The sequence below is a fragment of the Rhododendron vialii genome, chromosome 5a, assembly GCF_030253575.1.
Source record: "Rhododendron vialii isolate Sample 1 chromosome 5a, ASM3025357v1".
NCBI classification, from domain to species: domain Eukaryota; kingdom Viridiplantae; phylum Streptophyta; class Magnoliopsida; order Ericales; family Ericaceae; genus Rhododendron; species Rhododendron vialii.
The window spans coordinates 15,065,428-15,082,825 of NC_080561.1; the positions used below are offsets into that span (position 1 = coordinate 15,065,428).

Sequence of the window (17,398 nt, forward strand, 5' to 3'; positions counted from 1 at the left end):
AAGCACTCGAAAATAATCAAAATGCGTCAACAGATGAAAGAACTTGAAAAAATACCTGAAAATCAAGAGAAATATGTGATCAAAACCTTCGAATCTACAGATTTCTGGCAATTTTTGGTCTAAAGTGGCGCTTGAACAAGGAAAACGATTGAGATTGGGAGAGAAAGTGATTTTCTCTCTCCTTCCCTTGCCCTTTTATACTGAGTACAGAATTCGAAGCAATCTTGAACCCTGGCCGTTGGATTCGAGCGGGAGATTGATGTGTCGTTCGATGAATGACACGTGGCAGGTATGAATCGTGTCGTACCTCCACCCAATGAAATCGTGACACCTGGCATCGTTTGAAATCGACGGTTACAGAAGCATTTAATGAAAGCTGCAAGCACATATCCACAAACATTTTTGTCCGTTCAACTTCAACGATTTGTCTGGTCATTCGTTCTTCGGAGCTACTTTTGTTCGGCCAACTTCTATTCAACTCCTCCTTTTCATCCGAGCAAGAAAAGCAAGAGTTGAGGGGCTATTGTAGGGGGCCGAAATATCCGAAGGTTCATAAGGTTCAGAAAGGGGGATAAAGGTTCACGCTATCCCATCGTCCAGCTGTCTCAGTTCATCTGTAGATGGCGGCGGGCTTCGGCCGGTTCCATCGTCAGTCATCCGAAGAACAGACGGATCCCCGTGGATTTTTCCCGAACGTTGTGTGCCTTATCCGAACGTAAGTATATTTGAGTTCGCTCGGGGAGTACTCTTGTTCGGCTATGTTGTTCTTCGGCAAAACCATCATATGTTCGGAGATTCTTCGTGTGTCATAAGTGGGCTCCACCGAGTACAAATGATTATAGGACCTTCCAGAAATATCTTGTGATAAGTAAGCTGTCCTTTCTGATATTCGAAGTGACATCTCTGAATGATGTGACTTTTCTGACATCGACCCATGTGGCTCTGTAAGGCTTGAGAAGTGGTGTTCATTAAATGACCCTGCTGCAGGACGCCATCCGAGCAGAACGCGACGCGTGGAAAGTAAGATCAACTTGCTCAGCACTCCACCCCATCGCCTATAAGTAGAAGAGCAACACCACTAAGAAAGGGGGCTCTCAAAAAAAAACTCTGCATTTTCTTCCCTCTACTAGATATTTTTTCACCTAAACTTCTTCTCTTCTCCACTTACTGACAAGTTCGTCGGAGCTTCGCCCCGGAGGAACATCCCCCTCCGGTTCTGCAGGTACATCAAGACCGGCGTTATCTCACACGCAAACAGCTACACAAGAAGGATCACGAAGAAATCATGCCCCCCACACATGGCATATTCAAGGTTATCTGGATTATCTAAAACTATATATATCTTGCAAAGATAAAAGGTAGGCTTTTCTGTAACATTTTGTTTTCTAAACTTCAATTTTGTACGTTATCGGTCATTTGTTTGACGAGACTAATAGTGAAGAGAATATATCATCCTATTGGGCAAATAATGTGGGGAATAAATGTCATACCGCACAGTATTGGATGGCGTGATTATATTTGATGGATATCTAAGACGCAAGTAACAATTTTAACCCAGTGGTAATGTAGTGGCCCTGTTATATGGTCAATTTTTATGCTTATATTCGGTCAAATAACGGGCCCCATTTGTAGATTAATTGTCCATCTCTAGTAAATCCGGCCAAATGCAGTAGCGATAGACAAGGACCACTTGGCCAATACCTCATGTCTTCCATAATGAAAGGGCCAAAATTCATGTTGCCAGACGTGGAGCAATGTGTTTCAAGCTCTTGAGAGAGCTCAGGAAGTAGGAATGATTTTAGGTGTCTTCCATAATGAAATGGCCTAAAATCGTGTTGCCAAATATGGAGCAATGTGTTTCAGGCTCTTGAGAGAGCTCTTTCCTGAGCAATGCCATAACCATTAGATCAGACTAATCATTAGTCCTAAACATTGTAGGTAAATCTTTCCTGTCAAATGATAGTCCATTTGACAGCAAAATCTCTACCTCTATCGCTCTTTATTGATTTGTTTTTGAGGATGCATGCTGTTGTAATGCTTTATAGAATTAAGCTATAATCTCCGTCAGTTGTTAGGATATGTAATACTATTCTCGCTGCTGAAGTTTTTGTCCAAGTGGAAATCATAGACTCATAGTTAATCTCCTCCATTCGTTAAGATATATAGGACAATGGTACTAGGATAAGTTATTGACCACCGAGCACCAATTGATGTAAAAGCTTAAGCTGTACTTTACAATGCACATCGTAATATCATGGTTTTCATTTGAGCTTTTTGGTGATTTGTTGCTGTTATGTTCAAACAGAAGTATGTATTGAGGATGATTTAACTGTGAGATCAAGTGGAGTAGACTAGTATGCCCGTGCTATAAATCTGAAGACAACTACTGTTATCACAATACTTGGCTCATATCTTCGAGCTGTTAGCTTATATATGTATAGTGCACCAAATCAGAATCCAGAGAGTTCTGTTCAACTAGGTCAGCATACATAATATCCTGATTTATTCTTGTTCTTTCGGATCGATCTTAACTTCATTTTTCTTTCACTGTTTTGCTTTCTTTATCCTTTTATCCATTTAGATAAAACTTTAAGGTTTTTTTTTTTTCCTCTCTTTCGGCTAAACACTTGGCAGCTCAACATGGTTGTGCTTTGGCTTTGATGTTTGAAAGAGCAATGAAAAAGAAAAGCAAAGAGAACAATAATTGGAAAACTGTAAGAGAGAAGAATAGTACTTTTCAAGAGTATGCGTAGAACTATTGACTACAAAGTCTCTGTTAAAGGATGAACTTGTACAATTCCATTACCAAAACCGGAGGAGGGGTTAATATGTGAGTACTGTTGATCTGCTGTACTGCACAATCAAGACACTCGAAGGAAAGAGACAAACCCTTTTAGACTTTTCGATATATATTACTGTTTATACATGTCTTTTTGGTTTTAACCGTCTCATCCCTGTCTTCAAATCGACTAAGACACCTGGCCTCGATTTCATCAAAAAAGAGTATCGTTGAATGGTACCTCTTTAGCGAAGCCTCAATAGGTGCGTGTAAAACCTCCCGTGCTATAGGGATACGGGTTTGGTTGCATCTTTGTTAATCCAAGCTGCCCTTGCATCCCATCCCTTGCATATTGCTGCCACATTAGCTGCTCCTCCACCACCAACCGCTGCTTCTTCTCCATCTCCGCCATCTGAACGTAAGATGGTGGTGGCACTGGGAGCGAGGCAGCAAATGGGTCAGCGCTAGTCGAAGCGGTGGCACTTCCATTGGCCATCGGAGGTGCAGGCAAGGCCAGCATCGCTGGTCTTCCGGCTGATCCAAATGCCATGCTGCTTGCACTTCCAGAGGTTGCGTAGCCCGAGGAAGCTATTGCTTGTGTTGTTGCTCCTTGTTGATACATGCCATCTAGCAACATCATATCGAACCCACCCGGAAGCGATGCCTTCTGGTTTGATAAATGGCTTGCGGATTGAACGAGTGTTGTTTCCCAACTTTCTACATCTTTGAAGGCTTCCCATGCTTGATTTGTCGTACCACCACTGCTGGTTGCTGGTGGACCACCATCAAACAAGGCTAAAGCCAATTTATCTCCATACTCTTCGCTTGTCCCCGCATCTTCTCCAAAATCCAACAAATTTGCTTCTTTTGGGGGGCCGTCTTTCCCGTTCTCTTTCTTCTCTTCCTTCTTCACCTCTTCCTCCTTAACTTCTCTCTCTGGCTCCATGGGAAATCCTTCGAGCGGTGGTAAAGCCTTGATTTCATTCATGTCCTCTTCTACAATTTCCGTCTTCTCTTTTTCCTCATTTTCGTTCTTTTCTTCCAGAACCTTCCTGTTGCGCTGTGACACAGACTTCTCTTTTATATATTCGTCCATCACATCCAATTTCTTCTGTGTAATTCTCTCTACGCTTGGGTATTCTGAAGATCGTGCAATTCCAACATGCTTGCACCAGCCGTAGAAGTCGAGGAGCTCATCAATCTGCTTAGAAACACGACAGAAGATCTCGTGAACTTTCACAGAATCAACGACTTCTAAGGCCGTGAACCGATCAATGAAAGTGTTTAGTATTTCTGCTATGTCATAGTAGATCTGGAAACTTTCTTTCACCACTGGGTAGAGGGCCATGAGCACAACCCTGTTATTTTGTGCTGAACCTGTTTCAAAATCGAAACACAATTAAACTCAGACTCCCATGAATTCTGTCCTTTGAGCACCAACAGGCCGGATCAAAAAAAAGGAAAGCACCAACAAGCCTAGCTAAATGGTCTACATATCGATCGGTCTGGCAAGTGTGTTCAATTAAGTTACACACAGATGGGGACACGACATGGTTTAGTTCGTAATTTAAAAAGTCTATTTTCGGGATTTATAAAGGATAGTGATTTTGCCACACCCTTTTTTGTTAATGCCACACCCTGCAAGTGTATTTTTTGGTGCAAACATACACTTGTAGAGTGTGGCATTATCAAAAAATGGCGTGGCAAAATCATTTCCCTTTATAAAGTGCAATACTTCAAATGTGAGATGTAAGAACGGCAAGTAAACCAAATCAAACCAAACCGAGCCTTATGTCTCAATCACTTGGGGTCAGCTATATGAATCATTTTCCTCCATTGAGCTCTGTCAAGAACTACTTGTTACAAACCTATTATACTCACAAGTGTCCTACCCGTGCCATGCACGGGAGCAAGTAGAAAATTATATTATGTTTAATGTAACAATGTTATTTATAGGTACGGGTAAAGTCTAGCTTGTTATGTTATTTACCCCTCATTATTTATTATTTAACATTAAATGTGAAACTTTTAAGAGAAAATGTTTGAGCATTGAAGGGAGTTTTATTAGAAGCTTCTTCTTCTTTTTTTATAACTTGTGGTATTTTGAAAAGTATAGGGAAAAAAAAAAGAGAAGAAAATGAATTTATTAAGAAATGCCACATAGGAGAGAAAATTAAGGAAAGAGCTCAATTTTGTTTTTGGAAATTACATTTGCTTAGTACTCCGTCCCATAATGTTTCCGGTTCGCAAAACAAGTATGTAAAAATAATTCAGTTTTTGCAAGAAAAATTTAAAAAAAAATTAACAATTCACTAGATATCAATGAGTTCTTTTAATTTATGAATTTTTTTTGGGACGGAGGTAATATATAGTATAGATAAGTAAGAACTGCAAGTAAAAATGTTAAATAGGATAAAAACCTTATGTATGTTATGTTATTTAGAAAGTACTGTATAAAGTAAGAATTTTAGATTATCATTCTCACTTTTGCTTGCTTTTGGTACAATATTTCAGTGCAATTTTTTTTTAACATATCCAAAAATATATATAAACTCCATGTTTTGTTTTTGCAATGTCCCTAGCTCGCTGCATGCCCCATTTTAAGAATTTCCTCATGGCATGTCTGGTGTCTGTGTCCATACTGATCATGCTTCTTAGATTCCTATCTTTCCCTTGTAGTAATAAATTAAATGTGTGAAACCGACCTCTGGGATGGCATGCTAAAAACCGCTCCAGGATTTGCATTAAATGTTGAATTCTTGAAAACACACGGTCGTTCCTCATATCCCTCACCGGCGTGGTTCTCATGGGGGGCCCCGCCTCCTCTTCGTCTTCATCATACTCAAGCACGCCCCGCTTCCCCCTCCTCCCTTGCATTCTGAACTCGAGCTGCTCGTCAAGGTACAACGCGTACGTCCGCACAAATGCCGAGTAGTCCCAAGAGTCAGAACGGGAGGTGTCTCGGAAGTCTGTCATGTTGAGGAGCCGGGTCCCGCGCCTCGTTGTGAAGAAGATCTCCTGCTCGTAGGACGGTTCGCCGTCCGCGAGCAGACGTTGGATTAGCATGAGCGCCTTTAGCGCCACTACCCAATTCTCTGTCTTGCTGAGGCGCTTGGAGATGGCAGCCACGCACGCACCGACATGGGCCCTCGAGTAACTTGTTAGGCTCATGATTTCCCGGATGTGCCTCTCCTCGGCTGGCATTTCTTCGTGCCTCGTCGCCTTCACAATGGCCACGTCTAGGTCGGAGAGGGAGGCGCTGCTGCCGACTTTGGCTAGGCCTATGCTGGTCTGGTCCTTTACTGCCCCAATGGCTTTTCTGAACTTGCTTGGAGCCATGGATTAATGATAGACGAGGGTTAAGAGTTGCTGTTTTTTATTGGTATAAGTGTCAACCTGAAATGATAAAGGTAAAACTATTTAAGAACCAAAAGTGTTAACTTGTAAGTTTATCCTGGCATGTACAATTTGTTTGTACTTGGGTGCGCGCGCGCGTCAAAAGAAATAACATTGTCGATTTGTCCTGCTTCAAAATAACTTTATGAACGAGTTCAAAAAAAGAAAGAATAACCTTATGAATTCTTTTTATGGAGAAAGTCTTCAATATACATCCCTTTAAGGCGTGTACCATATGAACCTATTGTATGATTCATATTGTGCCACTTCATATAAAATTACTTGAAGGACCGATCATTCATAACATTTTATTTCGTATTGTAACTTTTATACTAAAAATTCGTAATTTTTCATCAATATGATTCGTAACTTTTTAGCAATAGATTCATAACATTTTAGGAGTCATAATATTTTGGTGTGTTTCAATGTACACACTCAAATAAGGGGTGTGTATTGTAACACTTTCCCTTTTTACTTAGCTGTTTGCGGAGCTGTGCTACGTGCACAGACTGCTGTGCACAGCAGCCTTTTCCTCCCGCCCCGGGCGTACAAAGATGATCGGAGCCGCTCATGTTGTTCAAAATATGTCGTTTAAGGTCTCTGTAAAAAATGAGCTTCGTTCGATATCGTTAGAGGCGTTAACAAAACACCCAAAATCACTTCAGAAATTAGTCTAAATTCTGAAGTGATTTTGGGTGTTTTGTTAACGCCTCTAACGATATCGAACGAAGCTCATTTTTTACAGAGACCTTAAACGATATATTTTAAATAAAATGAGCGGCTCCGATCATCTTTGTGCGACCCGGGGCGGGAGGAAAAGGCTGCTGTGCACAGCAGTCTGTGCACGAATCATTTCTGTTTTCCAAATCATAGACGCATATTGGTTTGATATTGCATTGACCTTTGAGCGAACATGGTTTTGAGAAATTGAAAACATTGTGCATTGTTTTCTTGAAAACGTGTTCTCTCTTTTTTTCTCTATCTTGGTTTTTAAAAAAGGAAGAACGTTAGAAACAAGTTTTGAAATCTGTCAAACAGAAAAATGTTGTTGAATCTGTTTAGAAAACACTAACCAAACCGAGCCGAGCACGTAATGGGAATTTGATTGAAGGAATCACAGGAAACTGTTAAACTCGTTGCACAAATATATAAGCATGGGCAGATAAACAAGTTCATGTACGTTTGAAATGTATGAAGGCTTCGAAAAATACCTTCGGTGTGAACCAATTTTGAAGATGATGACACAATTTCTTTTGTGCAGGTTTTATTGAACACAGGACTCCTTTTTCTGGCAATCGACACAGAGGACTTGGATGGAATCCTTTCGATCGTTTCGGGTTCAAGGGCGTAGATGTAGTTTGAGTATATATGTTTTCTTCAACCTAAGAAGAAGTCCCAAATTTCAACTGTACGTTCCATGGATTTGTTATTTCACCCTTATTAGATTTCTGAAAGGTAAGGGAAAGAAGAAAAAAAGATGGGGAGAAATGAATTTGTCAATGGCCCTCTCCTCTCTTTCCCCTTCCCTCTCTCTCCTCTATTTCTCATTTTGCTCTTTCTATCTGTCTCTCTCTCTCTTCTTCTTTTTTTTTGTCTGTTCCTATGTTTTCCGTGACTGGACATTCTAGTCTTTCCTCAACAACCTTACATTCCCCACAATTTTAGCTTCATGAAATTGATTTTTGAGTGGAAGTCAATGAGCCAAATGGCATGTGTTCACCAACAAAGGTTATGAAGCTGGTTTCAGTTTTCAATGATCCAAATTGTGTGTGTGTGTGTTTGTTTTTTTTCCTCCCGGAGCTGGTTGATGTAAAATGAATTTCCTCTTGATGTTATCCATGGGTTGCATTGATGAACATTACCATATGATGCTCCAAAGATCATCTTTACATTACACATATGATTGTTTCCCGTCACAAATGTATAGTGGAGAGAGAGTTGGGGCACTACTTGACAATGTCTTTGAAGCACTGAATAATCTAATCACTCCGTAGGGACTAGGAGGGAGATGTTCGATCTGTATCTATACTATATATTAAAGCAAAGTCATCTTTAGTGAGGAGGTCAGTGGTTGCGACACATGCAATGACATTAGTAGGGAGACCTGTGGTTGCAACATGTGGCACTTATATATTGAAAAAGGTGAAATAACCTCTAATAGTTGCATTTGGAAATGTTAGACAACTGATGTTTATCCCTTAATTTACATAGGCTGCCCATGATTTACGTAGAGACAATATTCAAAAAAAAAATTATTGTTCCCATTTGGAAACCAAGCCATGATTTACGTAGACCACCCATGACTTACGTAAGCCCCTATTGCATACGAGTAGTGCTACATACACTATATTGTTTCACTACATAGTTACACTGCATTTTATATAAGGTCCACTTCGGGGCCCACAAAAATTTAGAAAAATACCATAAATTTTAAAATATTATTTTATGGGGTCCTGTAAAAAATCGACTCCAACGAATATCAGTAAATATTATTTCTTGAGCAGTTTCACCCCTACGGATCAAGAAATAATATTTACCGATATTCGTTGGAGCTGATTTTTTATAAGGCCTTATAAAACAATATTTTAAAATTTATGAATATTTTTCTGAATTTTTGTAGGATCCGGAATGAACTCCACATGAAATGTAATGTACCATATAGTAGAACAATGTAACGTACCTATCGTCAGTGTTTATACACGAAAAAATGGTACTCAGATCAAGCACCCTACTCATCTCGGATGCCATTGATTACCACGAGAGCCCCATCGGTTTTTTTTTATAGAATTTTTGGATGGCTCGGATCGGCCGTCCGGTGGCCAGAGACGACCCGCCGGCGGTGCGTTTTCTCTCCCCCTGATCGGTACTTGTATCATTTTCGTTGTATACTGCCTAATAATCTTCCATAATTGGGAATGATTGTGTACTGCCTAATAATCTTCCATAATTGTTCCCATTTGGAAACCAATCAAACATCTTTTTCTTGTTTCCTATTACATTCTTCTGACCTCTTCCATACTTACGGACTATTTTTGAAATTGCTTCAGTTTCAAATGGAAGCCAATCAAACATCTTTTTTCTTTTTTCCTATTATACTCCTTTTAGCTAAACAATTACTATGTTGCTATTTTCTAATTCTTCTCTTTGCCGTGCTCTCTCTCCCCGGTAGGTTAGCCCTGTATCACTTTGTTTTTTTTTACTTTTGTTTGTTTGTTTGTTTGTTTTTCCTAAATAGTATAGATACTTTTGTTTGTTAATTCATTCTAGTTCTCTCTTTTTTAATTTTCACAGTACAAGACACAGTACAAGAAAATTGTGTAGAGGAAGGCTAAATAATCTTCCCGACTTCGGGGTATAAGCCTCTTTGATGTGCTTATTGTACTTTGATTCGACAACATTTCAGTATGAGTTTTTCCTAAGCCAAAAAAAAAAAAAATCAACCCTTTGTAAGATTAATTTTTTTTAAGTTAATTTATTTGTCTGCATCTAGATGAAGGAATCTACATGCCTCTAGTGACGGATAGAAATCAAGCATATGTCAGTGCTCAACCAGCGATCGAATCAACAACTCCAAATATCATTCCACCTAATGGACCGAATATCATTCTGAAAATCAACCCTGAGTGTTTCTAGCTTACACAAATCTGCCGAAAAAATAACTTTAATGTACGAATAAAAATAATTCTTTGGTAAATGTAGATTTTTTTTATTCAGTCCTACGTCTTTGTATGCAATTAAATTAAGGACACGGCATACGTCTAGCGACAGAGAGAAATCAAGGACTTGGCATGTGTCTACCAACAGAGAGAAATCAAGCACGTGGCAACCAGTGTTCAAAGTGACAAATCCAAATATCATCCCACCTGGCAACAAGCAATTAAATACAAACAACTTTTAGGTATATATTTTTTTAACTGTACCTATATAAATCCAATTTTTGTATGATCGATTTTGTAAAATACGATGAAGGAGTCAGCATTTTCCAAACGACAAATAAATTTGGGCATGCACTTAATTACTCATATTAAACAGTTTATAAGTTTAATCACAAAATCATGACAAGTACCATCTAGACTTTATCTCTGGCCAACTTTTTTTCCTATGTTTTTGAAGTTTACCTCATCTCGACTCCAAGAACTATAAACCATACATCAAATGGGTTTAGCACTAGCTAGCCTTATCATTTATAATTCTTACATGTTAATGGATTGAAAGTGATTCAAAATTCAATCAAATGGGTTTAGTACTAGCTAGCGTTATCATTTGATGGTTTCGACAAGAGATTTAAAAAGTAAAAATTATTAATTGAATTTTGAAATTAAAAAAATTATAAATCCCTCTGTTTTAATTTATTTTTTATCTTGTACAAAAGTATTTTTTTTTTGTAATCATAATTTAGATGAAGTAAAAGTTAACAAAAATTCAGAAATAAAGGATTGGAAAATACTCCATCTGTCTGTATTGTTTGTCCACTCCTTTATTTTAGGAGATGTCTTGAAATTTTTTCGCTTTAAACAAAAAAGAAAAAGAAAAATTGTACTCACTTTAGTAGTTTTCAATGTACTACCAAAAGTAAGGGGTAAGGAGTAATAATTTCAGCCAATGCAAATTATAGCAAGATTTCGTTTCTGCGTACTCCACTACCAGGGGTGAAAATAAACCCGCTTAAACCAAATTGAAAATTAAACTCAGACCAAACCAATCCAATCATTTGGTTTTGATTTTAGAGGTAAATGGTCTGGTCCAGTTTGATTTGTAGGCAAATCAAACGACACTGAATCCCTACCATCTAGCTAATTCAAAACAAACCAGACCAAATTGAATATATTTATATATCCATTTAATGTTTATGTTATATTACTTACAAAGGTCACCCTTTACTCCGTACTTCAATTTTATTTTTTCAACATTTTTTTCATTTAATGTTTAATATAGTGTATTTATCTAATAGCTTTTCAGCTTAAGAAAATTTAACATCCAATTTTCAATACTTATACCTTTTTTGGATTGGTTTTTGATAAGTTTTTTAAAAAATAGTAGGAATAATAAGTAAAAAGAAAAATGTTAAAAGTTAAGAGAATTTAAAAAAAAAATATTAAAAACTTTTTTTGAGTTGTAAAGCAAACAAAGCATTAACTTTTTCGGTACTTAATTTTTCAGTTTCACCGAATGTTTTGCTGACCAACTAAAACTGAACTCTTTTTTGCTGACCGACTAAAACTGAACTCTTTTTTCACACGCCTATCCACTGGACCACTACAACCGTATCCGTAGATCCTATATATAGTGGGAATAGGGTTCTTTTACTTGGAAGGAACGCAAGGTTAGCTACCCAACCGTTATTTTCTCCGTCTCATCCGATCTATTTGCTACTACATCTCTACTGGTACCTCTCTACTCATGTCCCTGTTTTTTTTTTTTTGAATCGATTCATCACTGTGTAATCGAGTGTTTCATCCCTAATACTAAGATTCCAATCTTTTTTTTTTTTTTTTTTTTGCTTGCGCTTTTAATTGGTTATTATCTATTGTTTGACCTTTCTTGATCTAGGTTTGCCATGTCAATCTGATGTCTTTGTTCGCTTATTTACGTTTTTTGATTCTGTTTACTTTACACCACTGGCAAAATCTGGATCTGATTGTCGTGAATGATATGCTGATTTTGATTGGACTTATAGGTGTCTTGTTTTTGGATCCAAACTTCTTTGTTTTCTTTTGCTTTTTTTTTTTTGTGTGGTAATTAGCCTCGCAATTTGATCGTCGTTGACTTTTGATAAGAGTTCAGGGGTTTGGTATATATAATCCCTATGAAATTCGAGTATATGGTATTAGTAACTTTCTGTTATGATGCTGTAGCTGACTTGAATTGTCTACTCTTGCGGGGAGGACATTAGCTTGATTGCCTTTGCTTGCTATTTTTACAAAATACGTCTTACTCAGTGATTTAAAAAGCGTGCGCTTCGAAGTGAGGCGCGGGTATGGGTGGCAAAGCGCCGGTGAGGTGCAAAAAGCGCATGCCTGGGGACTCTCCAAGCCACGTGAAGCGCGCTTAACCATTAACTCCAAGAAATCTTTGTCTGCCGTCCATTTTTTGAAGTCAATCTAAGGTGAACAAGATCCAACACACCAGATTAGAGCTTTTATTGAGATCAATGCACCAAATCATGGCTCATATAATATGCCCTAAATCCTATAATACTTTTTCCATTGGCGCTTCTTCTACAAGACTATGACTTGCCATATTAGACCGCTGTTAGCCTACTATTACTTCATCTTGTTTCTAATTTCTAAAGCTAAACATTCAAAGATTTGTTTTTGATGGATCTTAGTATGTTCTTTTGTTACCGTTTCATATATGGACATTTGAATGTCATGTATGATTATTGACGCTCTACATTTTGGACTTCTAGTATGGTACTTGGCCTATTATGTATCTTGCTTTTACTAGTAGATGTCATGTTTGATGGTATTGAGTCATTTTCTCACTAGGTAAGGTACATTCTACTCTCTTTTTCCAATGTGCGCTTCACTTCACTGAGACGCGCGCTTCGTCGCTTAGGCTCCAAGGGTCCTTGGCGCTTCGATGCGCCTTGGGCTTTTCAAAACACTGGTCTTAGTAGTTGGTGGAAGTGTTGGAAGAAGTGTGACACTACTGATATTATGCTGGTTGACAGATTGAATGGTTCCTTAAGGTTGCTATAATCTATATAGCCCCTGTTCGAGAAGGGCCTTTTGGAGAAGATGATGTGACTAACCTATCGTCATGATATCAGCTGGATTTACTAATTTTCGAGTATTATCAGATTGACTTTATTTGTGCACTATTTGGAACCATGTCGTGGGGTTTGATGGAAGTGTTGGAATAAGTGCGAGAATGTTGTTGTTATGCTGGTTGAGAAATTAATTATTACCTTAAGCATTGCTTTGGACCCTGGGACCTATTCCCTTTGTGACAATTCCCTCCTGTATCACTACTTAGGCATCCGGACACACCCATTAACAATTTGGATTCCGAGGAGGGCAGCTGGAACGTCTCGGTAGAATCAAGTCAGGGATATATATAGTGTCTTTTGTCTTTTGAGAAACAACCACGACTTCATCTAAGATGAAATTGGAGAAGGGACAGGGTCATATATCCTAATGGAATTGGAATCCAGAAAGATTATTCCCAAAGGTGTATGATATACCAAGTTATAGAACACATAGATTCAACTATTTTCTGGGCAGATTTGAGATGCTGTCAAAAGACCTGAAACACAGTTGACTAGTTATTTGGACATTAAATACTTCATGAATGTATCTCCTCTCCTTTTGGGTTTTCACCCAAAGCATCAGCACATTCAGTAGTTAGATGTTATATACATTGGTGTAGTGGATGTTTCAACTATGTTGCCACAACTCATTTTTGAGATTCCTCACTGATTTATTTTTTATTTTTTTGTGGCATTCCTAATTGTGGCAGATTTTGCTAAATTAGTTGTGAATTTTTGTGGATTTTTTGTGCGGATTCCTAATCCTGATTCAATTGTTATTTTTTGTGTGTGGATTTTTATTTTAGTTGTGAATGTTTTTGTAGAAGTGATTGGTTACATTTATCATTTCCTTTGACAGTTTCCTTCTGTATTAACAATTGGGATTGCTTGAAGGTCAGCTAGAATGTTGCAGCAGAATGAACGCTCATTTTAAGGATATAGTGGGTTGTTTGTTAAGAGGTGTTTAGTATAAACCATAACTTGCTAAATTGGCATTGGAAACGGATGGGATGGGAGTGAAGTTGCATTTGGAAAAATATCTTTGCTAGCGTGCAGAATATAGCCAAGTTAAGGAACACATGGATTCACTTTTACTTGATAAACAAGATGATGGTCTGATTTCAGATATTGTAGAAACACAATTGACTTCTTATATGGGCTTTAAGTACCTCACGAATGTATCTCCTTTTTTGGGTTTTCCCTCAGCACATTCAATGCACTGGTGATGGAGTTTTTTGGGCGTAGACAGTGAATGTTATTACTAGTACATTGTCACTCTATGCCAACTCTTTTTTGAGCTTCTTGCTCAATTAGAGCATGTACATAAGACTCTTTACTTTCCCTTTTTCGGTTAAGTAGAGAGTAAATTCAGAAATAGTAACGTACAGCAGCCTAGCTACTCTCAAAGGTATTATACCTTTGGCTGCAGAGGCTCGGTACCTTTGGCGATGGACTGTAGGACAGGTAAACATTAAACAAGGACAGGTAAACATTAAACAATTAATATTTGAGTCTCTCACGTACTTTATCCCCTCTCTCTCTCTACATTCATACCCATCTCAGCCATTTATTAGCAATAATGCAATATATTAATGAAAATCCAGAGAAGATAGAGAGCTTTGCTGCAGTTATGATGGAAAAAACTGTCGAGCTAAATTATAAATCTTACATTTTGAGTAGTTATTTTACCCATCATTGGTGCACTTGCTCTTACTCACCTGCTATTGTGGCATTCCTGATTTTGATAGATTCTGCTAAACTTGTTCGTTTTCATTTTCATTGTTCATTGCTATTTCTTCTAACCTTCTATACCGGTTGGTTGCTTGTGCATAAGTAAATTTCTGTACGTGTTTTTGTTATCAACAAGGGTTTCCTTTTTCTGTGTAGAAGTTGCTCTCACTGTGCTTCTTCATGTGTTGTTTCTTTCTTTTATCAGCAGTTGAAAACATGTCAGATGAACTGGAGTACCGCTGTTTCATTGGTGGCCTCGCGTGGTCAACATCTGATAGAGGTTTAAAAGATGCCTTTGCGAAGTTTGGACACCTTGTAGAGGCAAAGGTAGTACCTTCAGAGTTTGCGTTCATCAAAGTCATGCTTTACATTGCTGTTATTGCCTGTTGCTGTACGAACAACCCGCCCACGCCCACTACCCCTTTGGGCTCTTTTATATTGACTAGGGAGAGTAACAAATCTGCCGGCTTATACTTTTGCGATGCAAGATGAAATTCCATAACTTTTGTGAACTTTAATGTTGAAAATATATAAGTATTGTAAGCACATGAATAATATCTGTAGATTTATAGGTTTAAGGAAGATTCTTGTGTTTTAATCTTATACATAGATATAGTTTCTAGTTCATTATACATACAGCTATTTCTATTTGTGTCATAAAGGCACCATGTTTTCCAAGGGAAAAGAAGAAAAAGAAGTAATAAATATGGGTATTTAGCAATGTCCATATGTCTTTTTCTTTTCTTCTTCTTTTGAATATGTCTCTGGGCTTGGCAGTTTGGTTAATCTGACACTTAGCCACATACGGGCAACGGGCTTATGGATACGTACCTAGGACTTATAGATGCATATCTACAGTATATAGGTGTTATGCTCTTGATATTTTAACCGGACTCTAAAAGAAGAAGTCCCTTTCTGTACCATTGTTAAATATTTGTTTTTATAGGTAGAAGCTTTTGGCCTTAAATAGTACCCCCTATTTTTCCTTTTTTCCTGTGTTTTTGTTTGTATGCCAGATTTTTATGCATGTTTCATAGACTATGAGATGATTTTCAGTGGAAGGTGTGATTGTTCAAGCTGTTAGAGCATCCCATTGTAATAAGCAAATTTAACAACAATGCTCAAAAAACACCCCACATTGTAATAAGCAAAGTTACAAGTCTTTTAGCAAATAACCAAATTACACCCATTCCATAACCAAACTCGACAACTTTTACCAATAACCAAACTCAATAACTCAAAAACACCACATTGGAATCGTCTCATCAAGATGAATAATTTGGTGTGGTTGGGTGCGTGATTGAAACTCGTTTGCGATTGGACAAATGTGCATTGCATATTGTGGGGGTTTTTTGGTTAGGGATGCAAAAATAACCAATGTGGAGGTAGAGGTTGTTAAGTTTGATTATGGACTAAATGGATAATCAAATGTTGACGTGGCACATTTTGGTTATTGGTTTTGATTATTACCATTGTGGATGCTCTTAGTTAAGTTAATTTATTGGTAATATTTGCCAAGTCATTAGTGATTTTATTGTCTGGATAACATTCTTTTGGGCATAGGTTGCTGTTGACAAGTTCTCGGGACGTTCTCGTGGATTTGGTTTTGTCACTTTCGACGAGAAGACAGCAATGGAAGAAGCAATTGAAGCAATGAATGGAATGGATTTAGATGGGCGTAGTATTACTGTTGAGAAAGCTCAGCCTTCTGGTAGGGACCGTGACAGTGATCGCCCCCGTGACCGCGACCGTGGTCGTGACCGTGATGGTGGTAGTCGGGGATTCGGTGGTGGCGGTGAATGCTTTAAATGTGGAAAGCCAGGACATTTTGCCAGGGAATGTCCTGGTGAAGGGGGCAGAGGGGGTGATAGGTATGGTGGCAGGGATGATAGGTATGGCGGTGGTGGCGGAGGTCGTTATGGTCCTGATAGAAATGGAGACCGATCTGGGGGACGTAACAGGGATTCCGGTGGCTATGGTGGAGGCGATCGTTATAATCGTGACCGTTCTGGACCCTATGACCGCAGGGGTTCCGGAGGTTTCCGATCCAGGTAAAAGAACAAAAAAAACTGCTTAAAAATGTGGTATGCAAGATTGAGCTTTGCGAATTCTTCAGATTACCATGACACAGATGGATTATTGTTCTTTTTTTCTCGCAGCTGAAGAAATTGGTGGCAGTGCTACTGGATGTGAAGCGGTGGGAAGCTCCTTTTCAAATGATACATTTTCTCAATGTTGGGCAAGTGGAACAATGTAGTTGAATCTATCTTTCCAAAGTGTGGATCTTGGCACCCCAAAACCTTCTATGTACCTAAAATGTTCGACTTGGTCTGATGGATCTTATGATTGGTTGACATGTTCGAATCTGGTTTTGTGTTGTGATTGCCATTATTGCTGCTGGATATCTACTTTCTTGATTGGTCGGTCAGGTGTCTACTTATTTTCAACTGCTTTGCATAATGAATTTCATGTTCCTGCTGGGTGCATAATGATGTTCTTGGGCTGGAAGTTGCATACCTGAAGAGATTGTGGCGTTTTAAAAAACTGCTCTAGGATGCTGGTGTTGAGGACTTCGTTTGTTTGGTATTCATGCAAAATGTTCCTCTGTCTATGGTCGGGTGTTCTTATTTTGGACTGGGGTAGACTTAGACGCATAATCCCCCCTTTCCTGTTCTTCGATAGAGTGCTCCTTAAACATAAATGGGAATTAACGGGTAATTTTTAACTTCCTTATTTCAGTT

General features: G+C 38.4%; 2 protein-coding genes across 5 annotated transcripts; one reads left to right on the top strand and one right to left on the bottom strand.

The window, feature by feature from the left end:
* Positions 1-2,788: 2,788 nt before the first annotated feature.
* Positions 2,789-7,526, bottom strand: LOC131327095 (putative clathrin assembly protein At1g03050). Its single transcript, XM_058360093.1, has 3 exons — positions 7,387-7,526; positions 5,485-6,175; positions 2,789-4,156 (listed from the first exon to the last, which is right to left on the bottom strand). The coding sequence occupies exons 2-3, from the start codon at positions 6,116-6,118 to the stop codon at positions 3,036-3,038; spliced, it is 1,755 nt and encodes a 584-aa protein (XP_058216076.1). The 5' UTR covers positions 6,119-6,175; positions 7,387-7,526; the 3' UTR covers positions 2,789-3,035.
* A 3,884-nt stretch (positions 7,527-11,410) lies between these two features.
* Positions 11,411-17,085, top strand: LOC131325726 (glycine-rich RNA-binding protein RZ1A-like). Of its 4 annotated transcripts, none has more exons than XM_058358136.1 (4): positions 11,411-11,561; positions 14,866-14,984; positions 16,221-16,708; positions 16,817-17,085. In XM_058358136.1, exons 2-4 carry the CDS (start codon positions 14,874-14,876, stop codon positions 16,818-16,820), a joined length of 603 nt encoding a protein of 200 aa, XP_058214119.1. In that variant the 5' UTR covers positions 11,411-11,561; positions 14,866-14,873; the 3' UTR covers positions 16,821-17,085. The 4 variants fall into 4 exon arrangements, with proteins under 4 accessions (XP_058214119.1, XP_058214120.1, XP_058214117.1 ...); XM_058358137.1 differs by having other exon boundaries at positions 11,416-11,561; positions 14,863-14,984; XM_058358134.1 differs by having other exon boundaries at positions 11,447-11,561; positions 14,817-14,984.
* Positions 17,086-17,398: the final 313 nt, after the last annotated feature.